Source organism: Castor canadensis, chromosome 5, assembly GCF_047511655.1.
Source record: "Castor canadensis chromosome 5, mCasCan1.hap1v2, whole genome shotgun sequence".
Lineage (NCBI taxonomy): Eukaryota > Metazoa > Chordata > Mammalia > Rodentia > Castoridae > Castor > Castor canadensis.
The window spans coordinates 116,139,698-116,156,123 of NC_133390.1; the positions used below are offsets into that span (position 1 = coordinate 116,139,698).

The 16,426-nt window shown below is 37.2% G+C and overlaps 1 protein-coding gene across 28 annotated transcripts in view; it reads right to left on the reverse strand.

Moving 5' to 3' along the window:
* The window catches only part of Mbnl1 (muscleblind like splicing regulator 1), a 185,781-nt gene that overhangs the window by 47,368 nt on the left and 121,987 nt on the right, over nt 1-16,426 (reverse strand). Inside the window, exons 1-2 of one of the 28 annotated variants that reach the window (XM_074073978.1) lie at nt 3,076-6,293; nt 921-987 (exon numbers count right to left, since the gene is read on the reverse strand). The exons of 24 other annotated variants lie outside the window; for them this stretch is intronic. Coding sequence is in view for 1 of the 4 variants with exons in the window: in XM_074073961.1 (XP_073930062.1) it covers nt 1,563-1,583 (21 nt within the window). In the remaining 3 variants the exon portion in view is untranslated. Of the gene's footprint in view, nt 1-920; nt 988-1,562; nt 2,370-3,075; nt 6,294-16,426 lie in introns of those variants that run through there. 3 more of the 28 variants (XM_074073979.1, XM_074073977.1, XM_074073961.1) reach the window with 3 other exon arrangements.

Below are 16,426 nucleotides of genomic sequence, written 5' to 3' on the forward strand. Positions count from 1 at the left end.
ACTAAAGATGGATCCCGCTGGCATCCCTGGGCCAAATCAGAGTCCCCTGACCTTGTGAAGGTCCAGTGACATTTGGTAGGTGCCAGTATCATTAAACAGTCCAACATTTGTTGGCTGCTTTTTTTATGGCATCATAAAACTGGAAATGCCACAGCACTGTTTCTATTATTTTTGAGTTGCTCCATTTTTTTCAGTACAGCAACTGATTCCTAAACTGTCTGTAGCAGAAATACTTTCAAAGTTTTATGATTTGCAAATCAGACACTCTTTAGTCTTGACTAATAATTAAAAGCCCTAATATTTAAATAATAAAATTTACTGGCCTATTTGTAACACATGTTTTTCAGTTGAGAAAAAAAGTTTTCCAACTAATACCCAATTTAGCATATTATAGTGTATTTGGTGGCTTACATTTCTAGGGCTATCCTGATGGTAAAAAGGAAGTAAACTTTTTTTTTATATACTTTATTGTTGTGCTGAGTAGTGACATTGCAAAGGTTCTTACAATGTATCAAACATATCATACTTGGAAGTAAGCTTTTTAAGTCAAATGCATTTAATTTTCTCCTAACAACCTCTCAGAAGATTTGTTCAGGCAGTTCTTTACAGACCAGTGCTCCCTGTGCATTTACAAAACAAAAATTCCCCATGGATATGAAAAGGCAAAGGTGTATTTTCATTGTAATAAAGCCTACATAATGCTTCCTATGTTCCAGCACTGTTTTAAGCACTTTATGGATGTTAATCACTTAATCCTCTCAACATCACTGTCATTTTACAGTTTCTGAAATGCAGACAGTATAACTGAATTGCCTAAGAACACATAATGGACCCCAGGCAGAGGTAATGCTCCTGACCACTGCATGGATATGGACACCCATACCTCAGGCATGACTGTTTCCTGAGCACTGGCTACCCACCTAGAAACACAAATGAATGTAACCAGACCAGGTCAGAACCAGACAGAGGCTTCAACCACTTTGAGTTCTGTAAAGGAAAAGATATTTCACAATGTAAGCATCTAATTTTGGAGAACATTAATCCACATAAAATTTCCAAAGTAAAATGGAAAAAAGTAGATGTGCTTGTCTGTCATTAATGCCTCACCACTTCAGGGGATTAACAGTAAAGAGTAAACAACAACAACAACAAAAATTGAGCATTAGAGACAAGTGGTATCATCGAAGTATTCCACTCACTGACCTCACATTTTGGTAAGTCAGCTTGAGAGCAACAACACTATCACTTCGTGTTTATATGTCGTATTCACCCTATTTGTACCTGGCAGATCCTACCTACGCCTACGAATACCCTATCTGTAGTAATAGGGTAAGCCTTATTTGTACATGTTTAAACTGACACATTTATTATTTAAGTCATGAAAAATTTCAAAGTATAATATTACGTTTACAATAACTTACGTCAATATTTCCATTGTAAATCTTCAATCCAAATCTACTAGAAGTGATAGCATATCTTATGCATATAATTACTGCTTAAATATTTTTGTACACTATGACAGACGTCTACAGTTTTGGCTGGCATTAATATGCATAAATTACCTTACAGTGTTCTTCCACCATTTAGACACAGCATTAGCTTTACCAAATATCAAAGATCCTGACTTTTCCCCAATATTTCACCAGCACTTCTTTGAAAACATGCAGGATCCCTAAATGAAAACATGTTGTCATTTTCTGTCCTCACAAATCCTGCTTCAAGTCCAGCTATTAAATGCTACTGCTTCACATAAAGGACAATGACAGAGCAGGAAGAAAAGATAAGGCGAAAGGCTTCATCATTGCTCACCACTGTCTTCTTCAGACAGATCAACTTTGTACTTGAACAAAATGTGCTCACTAGCACTGGCTCTGTCCCTGTGAGGAAAACACTCCCCTCCTCCACACCCCATGACAAGCTGCTACAATTGCACACAGCCATCAGCTCCCTCTAACTTGAGGATGCAGTGAGGAGAAACACAATTGTCTATGAGTCAGAATACATCTCCACTGTATGCAGACTACAGCAGCATAAGCAGGAAGGGTGGGAAAAAAAAAATCTCTTGATGCAGAAAAGCAGTATACCATCAGGTTATCTGAGTCTGTCTCCTCCTCTGTGCTCTATCCTCACCCCCCAGGCACTTCCACTGGATTTTTAGGGCAGGTCCCCAAATAGCTGAATAAGTAACCTGCAACGAACATTACCTACAAATGATTATGGGGAATAAAAGTGAAGTTCCACAACAGTTTTAAAAATACTGCATATACAGCCATGAAGAAGAAAGAAATGTTATCATTCGCTGGTAAATGGATGGAATTGGAGAACATCATTCTGAGTGAGGTTAGCCTGGCTCAAAAAACCAAAAATCGTATGTTCTCCCTCATATGTGGACATTAGATCAAGGGCAAACACAACAAGGGGATTGGACTATGAGCACATGATAAAAGCGAGAGCACACAAGGGAGGGGTGAGGATAGGTAAGACACCTAAAAAACTAGCTAGCATTTGTTGCCCTTAACGCAGAGAAACTAAAGCAGATACCTTAAAAGCAACTGAGGCCAATAGGAAAAGGGGACCAGGTACTAGAGAAAAGGTTAGATCAAAAAGAATTAACCTAGAAGGTAACACACACTCACAGGAAATCAATGTGAGTCAATGCCCTGTATAGCTATCCTTATCTCAACCAGCAAAACTCCTTGTTCCTTCCTATTATTGCTTATACTCTCTCTACAACAAAATTAGAGATAAGGGCAAAATAGTTTCTGCTGGGTATTGAGGGGGGGGAGCGGGAGGGGGTGGAGTGGGTGGTAAGGGAGGGGGTGGGGGCAGGGGGGAGAAATGACCCAAGCCTTGTATGCACATATGAATAATAAAAGAAAAAAGAAAAAAATAATAAAATACTGCATATAAATGTCTAATATACTTGAATAGTTTTTCTTAGGAAAGGATCCATATTAAAAAATAAATAAAAATAGTAACTATACAGTATAGAACACTTATAAAACATCCATAGACAAGTTTTTAAGGCAGAGAGGTATTGAAATCATGGAAGTGCAGGCACTTAAAAAAACTTACAAGGTGCTGTATTCTAGCTGGAGAGCTGAAGCTGTGCAGTGTGTCCTTAAGTGGTTAGTTAAGATGAAAAGTACGGCCAGGCTGAACCTCACAGGAGTGTCAGCCATGGCAACACTGGTTTTTAATAAGCCAGAATGTGACCGTGAGATGGAAAAGCACATGATGTTTTTTCTCTTGATATCCTATCAACAATACTCAGGCAGGAAGCCAGGCCTGCTATACACCCTGCTTGGGTGTAGTGAGCACCACACCTGCAATTCCTACAGTCCCTACCCCTGGCTAAAGCAGGTGGCCTTTATTAGAAAGAGGTTTTTTTTCTTTTAACTTCCTCAGCACTTTGTCATGCCTCTCTCCTAACCCCAGGGATTACTTGCCTCCAGAAGGGGGCTTGTGACTCAACCTTCTTGTGCCCAGAGCCTAGGCCAGGCCAAGTCAGCCCAGGCCAAATGACCAAGTCCTGATTGTATTTCAGAATAGATATTTTGTCAGCTAATACATTCCTTCTGTACCTCCTCCAGGCTCTCCACTGATTTAGACCATTTTCTTTTCATTTTAAATGTATTTTTCTTCTCCCCTAGTCTCCTGCAATTTGCTCCCTTTTTTCAGTTAACGTCTTATGACTATTATCCAAGCACAAATCTGTAGCTCTCCTTGTAGCCAAATAGGACATGGCAACTCACTGGATACATCTTCATCCTTAGCTTGTAAACTCTTCATATACAACAGCCCTAGAAACACGCACAAAGAAACGGTTCCGGGAGTTGGTGAAAAAAGCAACACAGTCTCAGCTCAATGCTTAAGATCACATGAACTGGAATCAGAAAGTTATTTGTTGAAAGCCTGCCTCTGATTTTATTAGAATTGAGCTTTGGGTTACTTCCTTTTCCACAAAAAATGAAGACAAGGCCAGGCATGGTAGTGCAAGTCTATAATTCCAGCCACTCAGGAAGCAGAAGCAGGAGAACCTCAGTGCAAGGCTAGTGTGGGCAAAAGCATGAGAACCTATTTGAAACACAAACTAAAAAAGCAAAAGGGCTGGGGGTGTGGCTCAAGTGTTACAGAACACTTGCCTAACATGTGCAGGGCCCTCATTTCAAACCCCAGTACCACCACCCCAAAATGAAATACAGATCTGAATATGATGCTAAGGGGTGGCCATATTCATGAGGGAATGTATACAAAAGCTTCAGTTACAGTCTGGAATTCCTGGCCCACTGTGCCTGTCCCCAGAACTTTGCAAGCCCTGCTTCCCGCTGCTCTAGGCCTACTTCAATGAAGCCTTCCCACATCCTTAACCTGGCCTTTGTCAGGGCCTTCCAGCTCTTCATTGAGTTAGTTTTCCTTACTCCTCAAGTGGCTGCGGATGGCAACCCTACAGTCCAGCAGAAAGAAAATGTATCCAGGAGCCAGGGAGCCTTGGGCTCACTGTAGCTGTGTCGCCCCTATTTGTTTGACAGCCCCGCTGGCTTTCACAGTGTTTCTGACTGTGAACAAGCAACAGTAAGACAGCCTGCCCAGTGGCCAAAGCGAGAATGAACTTGCATTCATCTTCCATCATTAAGAAACCAGACACCTGCTTTATAGAAGGCGGCTGATAATAAGAAAGGTTAGAACAGGTTAGAACACAAAAAAGTGACTCTTTTCAAATGTCACTTTCTGTGGAAATTTTCTTTCACTTTTCCTATCTTCTTTTCTTGTCAGGTAGAATACACATGTAGTATTGAATTGAGTACTCTCAAAATTGTTATTATGGGTAATTTCTACAAGTCTCATGATAAAGAACTTGTTAAAGACAAGACTAAACCTAACTTATTGACCTAAGTATTTTTACAAATGTTTGTAGAATAAACAAGAGATGTTCAGAAAGGGAAGACATTTCTGGGTGTCCCAGATGTCATGTCACTTATACAACACCACAAAGCCTAAGTTATTGGTCCCCAATCATGAATGTAAACAAAATTATCAGTATAAATTATAAATAAATTAATAAAAGAATACCTATACCCATCCTCCATTTGCAGAGATCCTGATTTAGACAGTCTGTCAGGCACAGCTGTATTTTAAAGACTGACCTGCGAATGTACTAGTCTATTCTACCCTGAAGAACACTAGTCTATACACACCAATACACAGTCTCGTCACATCAATACAACCTCATCTGCAGTTCTTTTAAAGCCAGTTTCTGCCAAGGTGTTCAAGATAACTGCTAATCTTTGCCAGATAACTGACACTTCTGTTCATCTTCTGGACAGCTTTTTTCAAAGGAAGAAAGTGGGAGAAAGAGCACTCTAAGGGAAGGATTGCAGAAAAGAACAACTGTCCTTTGTTCTCTTAGGCATGCTATCCTGGACAAGTCTTAGAACCAGCTATACCTCCATGGCCAAAAAAAGTATTTCTGAACACCTTGTTCGTAAGAGTCAAAAGATTCTAAACAGAAACAGAACCAATGTACTCACAAGTGCGCTTAAGTATCCTTTTTTTAATATGCTCAACATAAATGGTACACTAAAGACTGTACTGACAATATTTATATTATTTGAATAACAATAGGTCCTAAAAAATTTAGTGTCTTTATCACCCAGTGAGGACAATAGATCTTAGGTAGTTTCTATGTTCAAGTGGCAATATTGTTTTTATAATTCAATTCTAAGTTGTCTAGGTTAAAATTTCCATAGCTGCGGTAAATGTTCAAAAATGTAAACTGGAATATTATATATTTTCAAGAGACAAGAAGTCTCAACAGAATCACTATCATTTTTGTTGGAAAATGGGTAGAAATTCTCCTTAGACACTTGTTTAAAGATAATTACAATGTCTACCATTGGTCCTCACATTGATATCCATTATTTATCCTATGACAATCTCATTATATAATTATTATTAATTTCATATTGCAAATGAGGAAACTGAACATTCCAGAGGTTAATTATCCCGTGTAAAGCCAGGACCACATTAAGTTATGAAGTTAGGAAATGCTGATAATGTCAGGGTCAGAATGCATCCCACCACTGGATAAAGGTAATCTAGGAAATGAAAGCAACCGTAATTTGTTGTTTCTGCTTATTTTCAGATAAACTAGCTGGGTGCCAGTGGCTCACACCTGTAATCTTACCTACTCAACAGGCAGAGATCAGGAGGATCACGGTTCAAAGCCAGCCTGGGCAAATAGTTTGTGAGACCCTATCACAAAAAAGGGCTGGTGAAGTGGCTCGAGGTGTAAGAATGTCTGACTAGTCATCAAAAAAAAAAAAAAAAAAAAAAAATCACATAAAACAAATGACTTCACTACTATATAGATGGAATATGAGAACTGACATTTCCCCTTTAAGAAGTCAATAAAAATTAAATTATTACCCTTAGAATAATATCTGAGTATACTGATTCTATAAAATTATTTTAAAAGAACTAGTTTTATATAGAGACCAGAAACGCAGCACGCACATGCACCAAACACAGGTACACATGTGTACACAGGCACACACAAGAAAAAGCAGAACAAAAAAATTAACTCATGGTTTCCTAATTTAGCCTGCCAAAGTAAGCTCAGGAAAAAAAAAAAATAAATAAATAAAAGATAAGGAAAATGAGGGAGGTAGGCAGGGAGGGAGAAAGGGACAGTCTTTGAAAATATTTTATAATGAATCTTAATATTGTCTGGAGTGACTCATTTATACATTCATTCTCCTACTACTTGGTGAGACCTCTCGTGTTCAGTGACAGGATACAGGAGTTACAAATTGAATAAAACACATATCTTAGGAAAGGAAGAAAGATGTACACAAATAATTAGAATATAAAATTGTAGGGTAACAAGTGTCAGAAGACACATTCAGAAAAAGAGTTCTTGGGACTTTTCAGAGAAAAGTGAATATTTCCATTTAGAACAATCAGATAATAACTTCAAGAAAGAAGTAAAATTTATACATTAGAAGTTAGAAAAGATTTCTAGGAAGAGGAAATATTATAAATTGAGGCAATAATGAAAATTAATAAATATATTTTAACTAAAAGTAGTGGGAAACAAATTTGAAAGAAGTTGAATCTAGTTGTGTGAAAGACTGTCTACATCCTTCTGGAGCCAGGGAAAACCACTGAATGGGATGGGGAGAACAAAAGCAAAGCTGCATTTTTTGAATTCATCAAATAGGAATGGAGGCCTGAAGTGACAGCCTGAAGAATGGAGACAAATTGAGTAATTATTTTAACAGTTGCAGCAAGAGGTAACCCAGACCTTACCATTCTTTAGACAATAAACCTAGAACTGTTCTTTGTAACGTCCCACCTCCATTCCTCTTCTAAGTCTTCCCTCACACACAGTATCTACATTTTGGTCATACTAAACTGAACAATGTTCAATTCCTTGCACAAGACAGGTCTTTGCCCACAAACACCCAGCTATTAAAGTACTCTGCATTCTCTCTCCCTTCACTCTGCCCCACCTTGCCTGACTAACCTCTACTTGGAGTTAAGGTCTCCAGTTAAAATGATACCTCCTCCAAGCAGTTGCCTTTAAGGTTTGAAGTCTTGTTAAATGCTCTTCCAGCTTGTCCCAGGAGGACTCACTGCAGTTACCTGCTTTCTAGTTGCCTACTCCCCTCATTGGATCATACTCAATGAGGGGAAGAACCATGGATATTTATTTTTCCAACTGTGTTCCCCAACACTAAGAACCAGGCTCAAATTGGTGTCAATTCATTCAGCAGTTGAACAAATAAAGGAATCTTAAAAAGAAAAATGTATGTAGCATCGTAGACATTTAAGACAATCAGTGAATGCTTAACATGCATAATACACACATACAAAATACAGCAATATGTCTAACTCGCAAACACACATAAAACAGTGCCATTCAAATGTTAATTATATTTTCAAAACGTGCTTGTTGATTAACCACCAAATAAAGCTTTATTGCAATTTCTTGCAACTTCATAGCAAATGTATTATATGCTTCTTTCTTTCCTTCTTGCAACTATAAAAGCTGGACTATGCACTATACTCATATCAGAAAAGAACAAATGGTAACTTTGAACTGGATTGCTCAAATTTGGAATATTATTCAGAAGTGTCAATATGGTGGTTACTTTGGCCAAAATTCTAAAGTTTTGCTGAAGAGACATCCCAATAAAATGTTAACACAAATGGTCTTCCTAGTGATAATATTTCTTGTTAGACTACTAATTCTATAAATCTTCTGATTTCACAAAAACTAAAAAGCACATGCCAACAAAATGCAATTAAAATGGCTTTTCCCTCTGATATTATTTATTAGCACACTCACTGTACATTTTTCCTAATTCTACAAAAACCAAAACAATAAAAATGCAAAGTTCGTGTTTGCCTCACTTGATCCTACTAGTACCTGATACAGAGATTTCAATGCATGTTTTCTGAATGTGACATATTCAGCTAGCATATTTGAAAACAATACTTTATTACCCACCCTAAGAGAATCCTATCACATCAGTAAATCAAACACAAAAGGTCTTCTTCAAATTAAAGGAACTGTGCTAAATAAGTATATTAAATGTACTAACATAAAAAAGAAATAGTAGGTATGTCTATCTTTTAAACATTTTTTCTTTAAAATAGTTTCAGTGAATCATAACCAAAATAGGGCTAAGTTTCTATGCAAATACTTGCAGATATTCTGAAATTATACTTATCTTATTTTCTTTTATAGTTAGCACTTTCCTATATGTAAAATTCCAAATTTCATTTGAAAAAGTTGTGATGTCAAACTTAACAATAAATTTCTTCAGTACCACAGTGGAACTATTTGGGGGGCTTTTTTTTTTTTTTGATAGTTTTGATAAACTGTTGTCAGAAAAGGACCATTTTAGAGAGTTTATTTCTAATACTAGCTTCTGGAATAGAAAAATGGCTGATAAATGAATGAAGTGTTTATACAAACAAAGAATAATTACTCTACGCCAGGACTGGACTAAATTAAACTGCCCTGGGAAAGGCGAGGCATGCATAGTTTCTTTTCCACAAAGGTGAACTGATGAAAGTACTGGAACTCATATAGCAGAGTAAAGAGTTTTATAATGTATTAGCTCATTTTAGGGACTATTATTTTAGGGAAAGATTAAATAAGACCAAGAAATTTAAATAAGTTCAAGTACAAGTTTATAAATCATCAGTAGCTTTACTATTTATGCTTAAAACATAGCATCAATCATTTGAGACAGAATAGATTCTAGAATGGAATTTTCTTCTTTGAGATTTTGTTTAAACTGAGGGAAACTTTCAGATCAGACCATGTACTTTGCTAGTATATAATAACCAACACAAGAGTTCAGCAGCCCTGCCTTGCTATATTTTCTCTTTATATTGTTCTGCCAGGCTACTACTTTCTGCCGTATGCCTGTTTGTTGTCTTCCCAATGATACGCTTAAAATTATGCTATAGCTCATGTTTTTCTTTTCCTATATTTCTATGGGGTCTCTATTTCAAAAAATTTTTTAATTCACATAGTCCATTTCTTATATCTCATTTTTCATAAATTAAGCAGTTTGCTCACCTAAACAGATGGCTCATTTAAATAAATAATGCCCAACATTCTTTTTCAGAACTTTACTCTCCTCTTCCTCTCTCTTATCTGATGACCCACCCACAAGAAAAAGAAAAAAAAAAGAGAGATTAAAAAAAAGGAGGAAGTAATAAAGAAAGAAAATCAAAAGGAAAGGTGGGACAAGCCTGCCCCGGGCAGATTACATAAAGCTTAGTAGTATTTCAGAAAATAGAAAACCAGTAACATGAAATGTGCTGTTATATAAATGTGTAAACAGTGCAGAACAATGACAGGCTGGGAGCAAAGCACTTTCACAAAGCATTTTCAGTTAACCCCAAATTACTATATGACTGAGTACCTAACTAGCATTAACTACTCTGCCAGTGAGGGAATTAAAACTCCAGTAACTTAAATGTTTTAAATAACTTGCTCAAGATCAAATCCAGATCTGATGCTCAGTTTGAGGTTTAGTCTGAAAAGTCAAGAGGTTCTCACAAGTAAAACTACAGCAATTCAGCATAGTCAACACACAGTGGCTAAACCAATCTGGCTGGAGAGAAGGCTTTGTTCAGGGAATTAAGTCAGATGCAGAAGGCAGATGTAAGTGAAAGTAACTCAAATGGTGGTTAAGGGATCAGCAATATATGAGAAGATTATCCATTCACTCAGTGTCTTTGCTGAGGCCTACTTGAACTTCAGGAAGATAGGCCAGGTGATAGCCTAAGGATACAGAAAGACTATGTACTTATTAAGCAAATTTAAGAGTAATGAAAGTTATTTAGTATCTAACAATCCAAGGCAAAGCAGCTACCTAACTGTTCAAGTGGGTTAGCAAGGTAAGCTAGCACACAAACATCCTACAGGAAACTTCTTAGACACCAGCATAGCAGAGCACAAAATATAGATAAAAAGGATTTATCAGAAATGTCATTTAATAAACAATATAATAGTTGGCTTGTACCTGAGTAAAACAAAAACTTTAAAATCCCCAGCCACTCCATAAATGTTACTTTTTTTTTTAAGTGGTACTATAGTTTGAACTCAGGACCTTGTGATTGCTAGCCAGAGTTCTACAGCTTGAGCTACACCCATAGCCCTTGAATCCTAAATTTAGAATGAAAATATTCCTGACAAAATAAAAGTTACTTATCAATTTTTTATTTAGTAAGTTAAGAACAAAATAGCTAACCACATGATGAGAAAATTAACTATGGGTGATGAGAGAAAGAAAACACTACCATTTATTGTCTATGCTCTTCCTAAAGACCAGTGGCAGCAAAACTCCACCAGGGATGTAAGATCATGAGGCAGAGGCTTTGTTCCACCCAGTTCAGTGTGTGCCACAGAATGCTGAATAAAAGAAAGATAAGTCTCACATAATTCTCCACCTACAAATCTACAACATAAGTATTATTTCCTCCTATTTTGCTGACAAGGATTCAGAGACCCTGAGAAATTAAATAATTTGTGCAAGGTCACAGAAAGATTAGTGACCAAGACATCTGACTGTTTCACTTGTATTCTATAAACAAATTTGGCAGGCCATATTCAGAACTGAAAGAAAATTATGCTCATACTCAAACAGCCAGTGGTGTTTAAAAATATAGTAGGAAAACAATTTGTAAAAAGCTTATTTCATTGTACAAAAATATAGCCAGAAAAGGCTAGGAATCTAGCATAATAGCAAGCACTGCACACACACAACCCTGACTTCGATCCCCAGTACCAGAAAAAGAAATACAGTCAGACAGACTTCTTCTGTCACAACAGTATACATTTAAACTATGGATTCCCACTAACTGCATATAACTTATTTTTTGCTAATTGTAAACATTTTCTGTTTTGCTCTTGAAAAAACTCAGTTTTGCTCCAATGTACTAGTACTGCCACTACAAAGACAGTTGCAGGTCTCAGTGGTTCTCATTTTGCATAAAATCAAGAAGAAAATCTATTTGATTATCTTAGTCTTAGAAAGCCATGTAGGATGAACTGAATGTCAGTAATAAAAATAAATTCACACTAAATTGATTATTTTCAAGAAATGTTGGAAAAGCACTGAACAGTATTTTTCAATAGCATTCTTATAAAAATATGTAAAATAATCTCATACCCCCTACAAAAATAGTAAATATGAGGACTCAGAAAGAAACATCTCTGGTGAAAACATTTCTATAAAGAATAGTGAACTATGTAATATTAAAATGCACAGTACCAACTATTGCTTATGCATAGGAAAGGGGAACATCTATCCATAACTTTGTTAGTATTCTACTTTCACATCTGTTCATCATTAAACATATATTGGGCATCTTTCAGCTTGTTGCTATGGTGAATGATACAACACATGATAGCTTGTCATCATGCTAGATAGAAAAAGAAATGCAGAAAGCAATCCAACTGATAAAGAGGTAAAAACAGAAGATGCCAATGGCAGGTAAGAGACTGAAAAACACACTGAAAGCAAAAGCTCTAAGGGGCCACAATAGTCAAAGCACATTCTTTTGGACCTGAGCGCACCCATATTCCTCCTACCCTGTCACTCATCCCTTTTGAGTGAAGCCAATGCCGCCTGCCTACTGACTCAGTAAAGGTACACAGAGTCTGCCTCTTTGCTACTATTCGGTGATAGGCTTAAATCTCAGAACATGAAAGGCCTGGAATTAGCATTCTGAAACTCAGATCAATCCCTACACTGAAATTCTCTAAGACAGATTCTAACCATGATGTGATTTGTAAGTTTAACTGGCATAACAGACTTAAAACTATTCAATGGCTGTGTGCCCCTTGTATACCCGCCTCTAGCCCCGCTCTTCTGGGAATACAGTATCTGTTTTCCAGCAACTTGGGCTATGCAGAGAACAGGTACACATGTGGAGAATGGATCTGTGGGGGAATGACAGAAGTCAGGAAGACCTATGAGTCAGAGTGCCTCTGTCATCCAGGCCAAGAGATTTGGGCACATTTTCTGAGGAATGTTGATACAGTGAGATAGCACCACTTTAGAAACCTAGGATCTGAGCAGCTAACTGTACCCTGCTGTGTGTAGGAAAATTCAGCAGGCCATCTACACAGGCATGTTTCTTGTTAAAAACAGAAAAAGGGGCCTTTGGGATTTTCTACCCAGATGAATTCTCAGGAATATGTTTGCATTTTATACGAAGTTTCCCTCACATCACTGCAAAAAAGGTTGGAGTAACTACCTTTCATAAGAACATGACTGTATTTGCAGAACATGGAAAAAAATCTGAAAAGCTGCTCTTGTATGTTCCTTCTTCTCATGTGTGTCCTTCCTACTGTGAGATTAAGGCTCACCAACTAAGGATATTACATAATTTTGCCAGAATAAAAATAGAAAGGAGTTAAAAAGAAATGTTAAAGGAGACATTGAGAATTCAGAAACTAATGATTAACACTTGAATATTTAATGTTCTTTTGCTGCTTCACAACAGCAGAGATTTTGCAGCTGTTTATTCAAAGAGGCAGAAATCGCCAGGTGCTGGTGGCTCACACCTGAAATCCTAGCTACTCAGGAGGCAGAGGTCAGGAGAATCATGGTTTGAAGCCAGTCCAGGCAAATAGTTCTTGAGACCCTATCTCAAAAAAAACCCATCACAAAAAATGGCTGGTATAGTGGCTCAAACAGTAAGAATGACTATCTAGCATGTGTGAAGGGACCTGAGTTCAAACCTTAGTACCACCAAAAAAAAAAAAAAAAAGAGGCAGAAATAGGATAAGTATGTCTATCTTCAAAAGCATTCCATTCATTTTTTGTTTTGAAACAGCACATAAAATGTAAATATGTACAAAAGGCTCACTTTGTTAAACTCTGTCCCCATTAAACCATTCTACTGAGTCACATATCAATTTTAGTTGTGAATTTTTTTCCCAGAAAGAGGCTCTGAAGTTTTTGATCAGAGTTACACAGTGATAAAAAGTGAAATACATATTAACATAATATTGCCTAAGCAGGGGACTGGATGTTTTAAAAAAAATACTAAGGCTCATGTCGGGTGCCTCTGGCTAAGGGGTGTTTCTACTGCACTGTGTAAAGAGAAAAGGAACTGTTTTGCCAGATCTTTCTCTTTACACATCCAGCTGTCTCTGCCTAATGAAAGCATATTTTTAACACAGAATTACAGGACTTAACGATTCTCACTGTATTTGTTACTCACATTCAGTAAAAGCAGCTTTAAAAGTATGCAATTCATTGACATGGCACAAGCAAAGAGAGTACCAATACTTCATTACCAATTCCCTGCAAACTCAGCCTTTCCCACCAAAATAGTATTGGAATGCATTCATCAGAAATTTCAAACTGTGCTTCAGTGTTAGCCTGTGAGGTGGGAGTGGGAAGGGGATAGACAAACACATTCAGCATGCCTCAGGCAATTGTATGCTACTTCTCACGCTTCCAAATAGGGTGTCAGCACTTTGGTGAGTGAATTTGCTTTTCACCTCCTAAGTATGCTACTTTTCTACAGGAAATGGTGTAGTAATGCCTGGCACATGTTTGTCAGCATGCTGCAAAGACAAAGCTATGTCAGGCAGAAGCTACAGCCCCATAGCTATCAGCTTCCTTGCAAGTCTTCTGGAACTGCAAGAAATATTATTGCTCCTTATGTGATTTTCAGGAAAGTTGTAGGGCCAAGTGTTCAAAAAGAAATGACAAGGTCAAAAGAAGAAAGGTTTATAAGTATGTGGAGCTAGAAGAAGAAAGGGAAATATAAGAATATGGCCAGGAATTTGAATGGTAGTGACACAAGACTGTGAGCAAAAGCTAAGGCAGTTAGTTTCAAACTTGAGACTATCAATAATTCATTCTAGGTAAGGTTTTAGTTTCTACTAGAATACGTGTGATATTATAATGTGAAATTCCTTAAAACTGATATAGTAGACAAAACTTAAAACAATGGGGGTCTGAAAACAGAAATATGCATTCAGGATTCAGATCTTGTCACTTTTTTAATGACTTATCACTTAATCTTCTGGACCTCAGTTTACTCATCAATGAAATGCAAACAACCAACCTATACGTGATATGACGATACAAGGCCAATTGAAACTTTGTGTAAAATCCTTTGTTCAATACCCAGCACCTACGAAACACCACTAGAGTACAGCAGTTGCTTATTATAGGTTTATCTGGATTTGTTAGATGAAAGCTTTCCAGTCTCCCTCACATATCAGTTCATTTGAGAGGCCTTGATGCATTGTTTTGGTTAAGTCAGGCTTTTCCAAACAGGCTCCTGCTATGCTACTCTACTGGTCTCTAAACAAGGTCATCCTTATCCAAATCCTGTCTCTCTGCATGAAGTATCCCAATCCAGTAATGGTGTTACTGCTCCTTGGCTGTGCTTCTCCGAGAAAAGGGACAGCATGTCACTTTCAAAAGCTTGATTTCAGTCTAAGTTACCTAAATTTATACCTATTTAGGTTTGTGAGTATGTATGCATGTGTGTATGTGCAAATGTGTGTGTGTGTGTGTGTGTGTGTGCAGAGAAACCAATATACCACTATGTAAAACAGCACATATGAACACTGAACCCAATTCCATGTCTATGAAATATTTCATAGGAAAAGATGAAAAGCAAGTAAAAACCAGAAAAGGTCTAATATTATACTTTATTAATAATGTCCTATTTACATTTTCTAGTAACTGAGAAACTATTCCATTACCTGCTCACGTTCCTTTTCTGCCATTAGTTAAAAGCACGATTCATTGCGTGTGATAAAGACACTTCTTTATTTTAATTAGTTCATTTACCTGTACATGTGTAGAAATAATGTACTTGTGGGCTACCAGATATGTTTCATGAATACCTGCTGAATACCACTGATAAAGATCTCAGATTCCAGGGTGCTGGAGTGGCTTAAACACTAAGAGTGCCTACTTAGCAAGCCTGAGGCTGAGTTCAAACTCTAGTGCCGCAAAAAGAAAGAACCATCACAGATTCCTAGCTCTAGCTTTCTAGATGGCTGAACCAGAATCATTGGCCATTTAGCAGGAACGGTACCTCCTTCTATGCTTTGTGTTTCCCATACAGTATCCTCTAAGATAGATATCTCAGACTGTACAAAAGTACGTGGGTGAAAAACTAGGGAATCTGAAGCTTCTAGGAGCATGACATTGTTCCTACCATAGGAATTACAGGGGGAAAGTATACTGTTCCACTCAACTATGAGGCTGGGAGTACTTAGAATTATAAAAGTTGAAAATCTAAAATCCATAGCTACTGACCTTTGCTGTATTCATTTTTCAAGTCCTGTTTGTATAGCACTGGTATGAAAAGAACTTTGGCATTTTAACACTGTATATCTCCTAGACCTTTGTAAATTCCCAAATGGACAAATACTCCACTTCATCAGTGTTACTGTTTATGTGAATGGTCAACAGAGAAAGCCGTATTGAGGCTAGCCAGCCAATTCAGTGCTCTCTCCAGCTGAGTCATCAGGCCAACTCACAGCACATGGTTTAAATTTCCTCCCAAGCACCAACACAGTTGATTATATATCATGAATCTTTGGGATTTTTCTTGAATATCCAAAAACAGAAAACTAAACTACAAGAGGGTAAAGGGTCAGTAAAATACTATTGGTGATAAAATAATGTGCAAGGTCTGTGGCTCCGAGAATGGTCTGTTACACAGGAGCTGGAGGCTAGCTAATCTCTATTTTTACTTTCTTTGCTCACTTATTATATGGGCTTTGTAAGCTGACTTACCCTCTCATTCTTTTCATAACTACTGGAAATTCACTCAGATAGTCAAATCTACCCACAAAATGTACACACACACGCATATACACATATTATGTTTCATGAATATACATGATTATAAA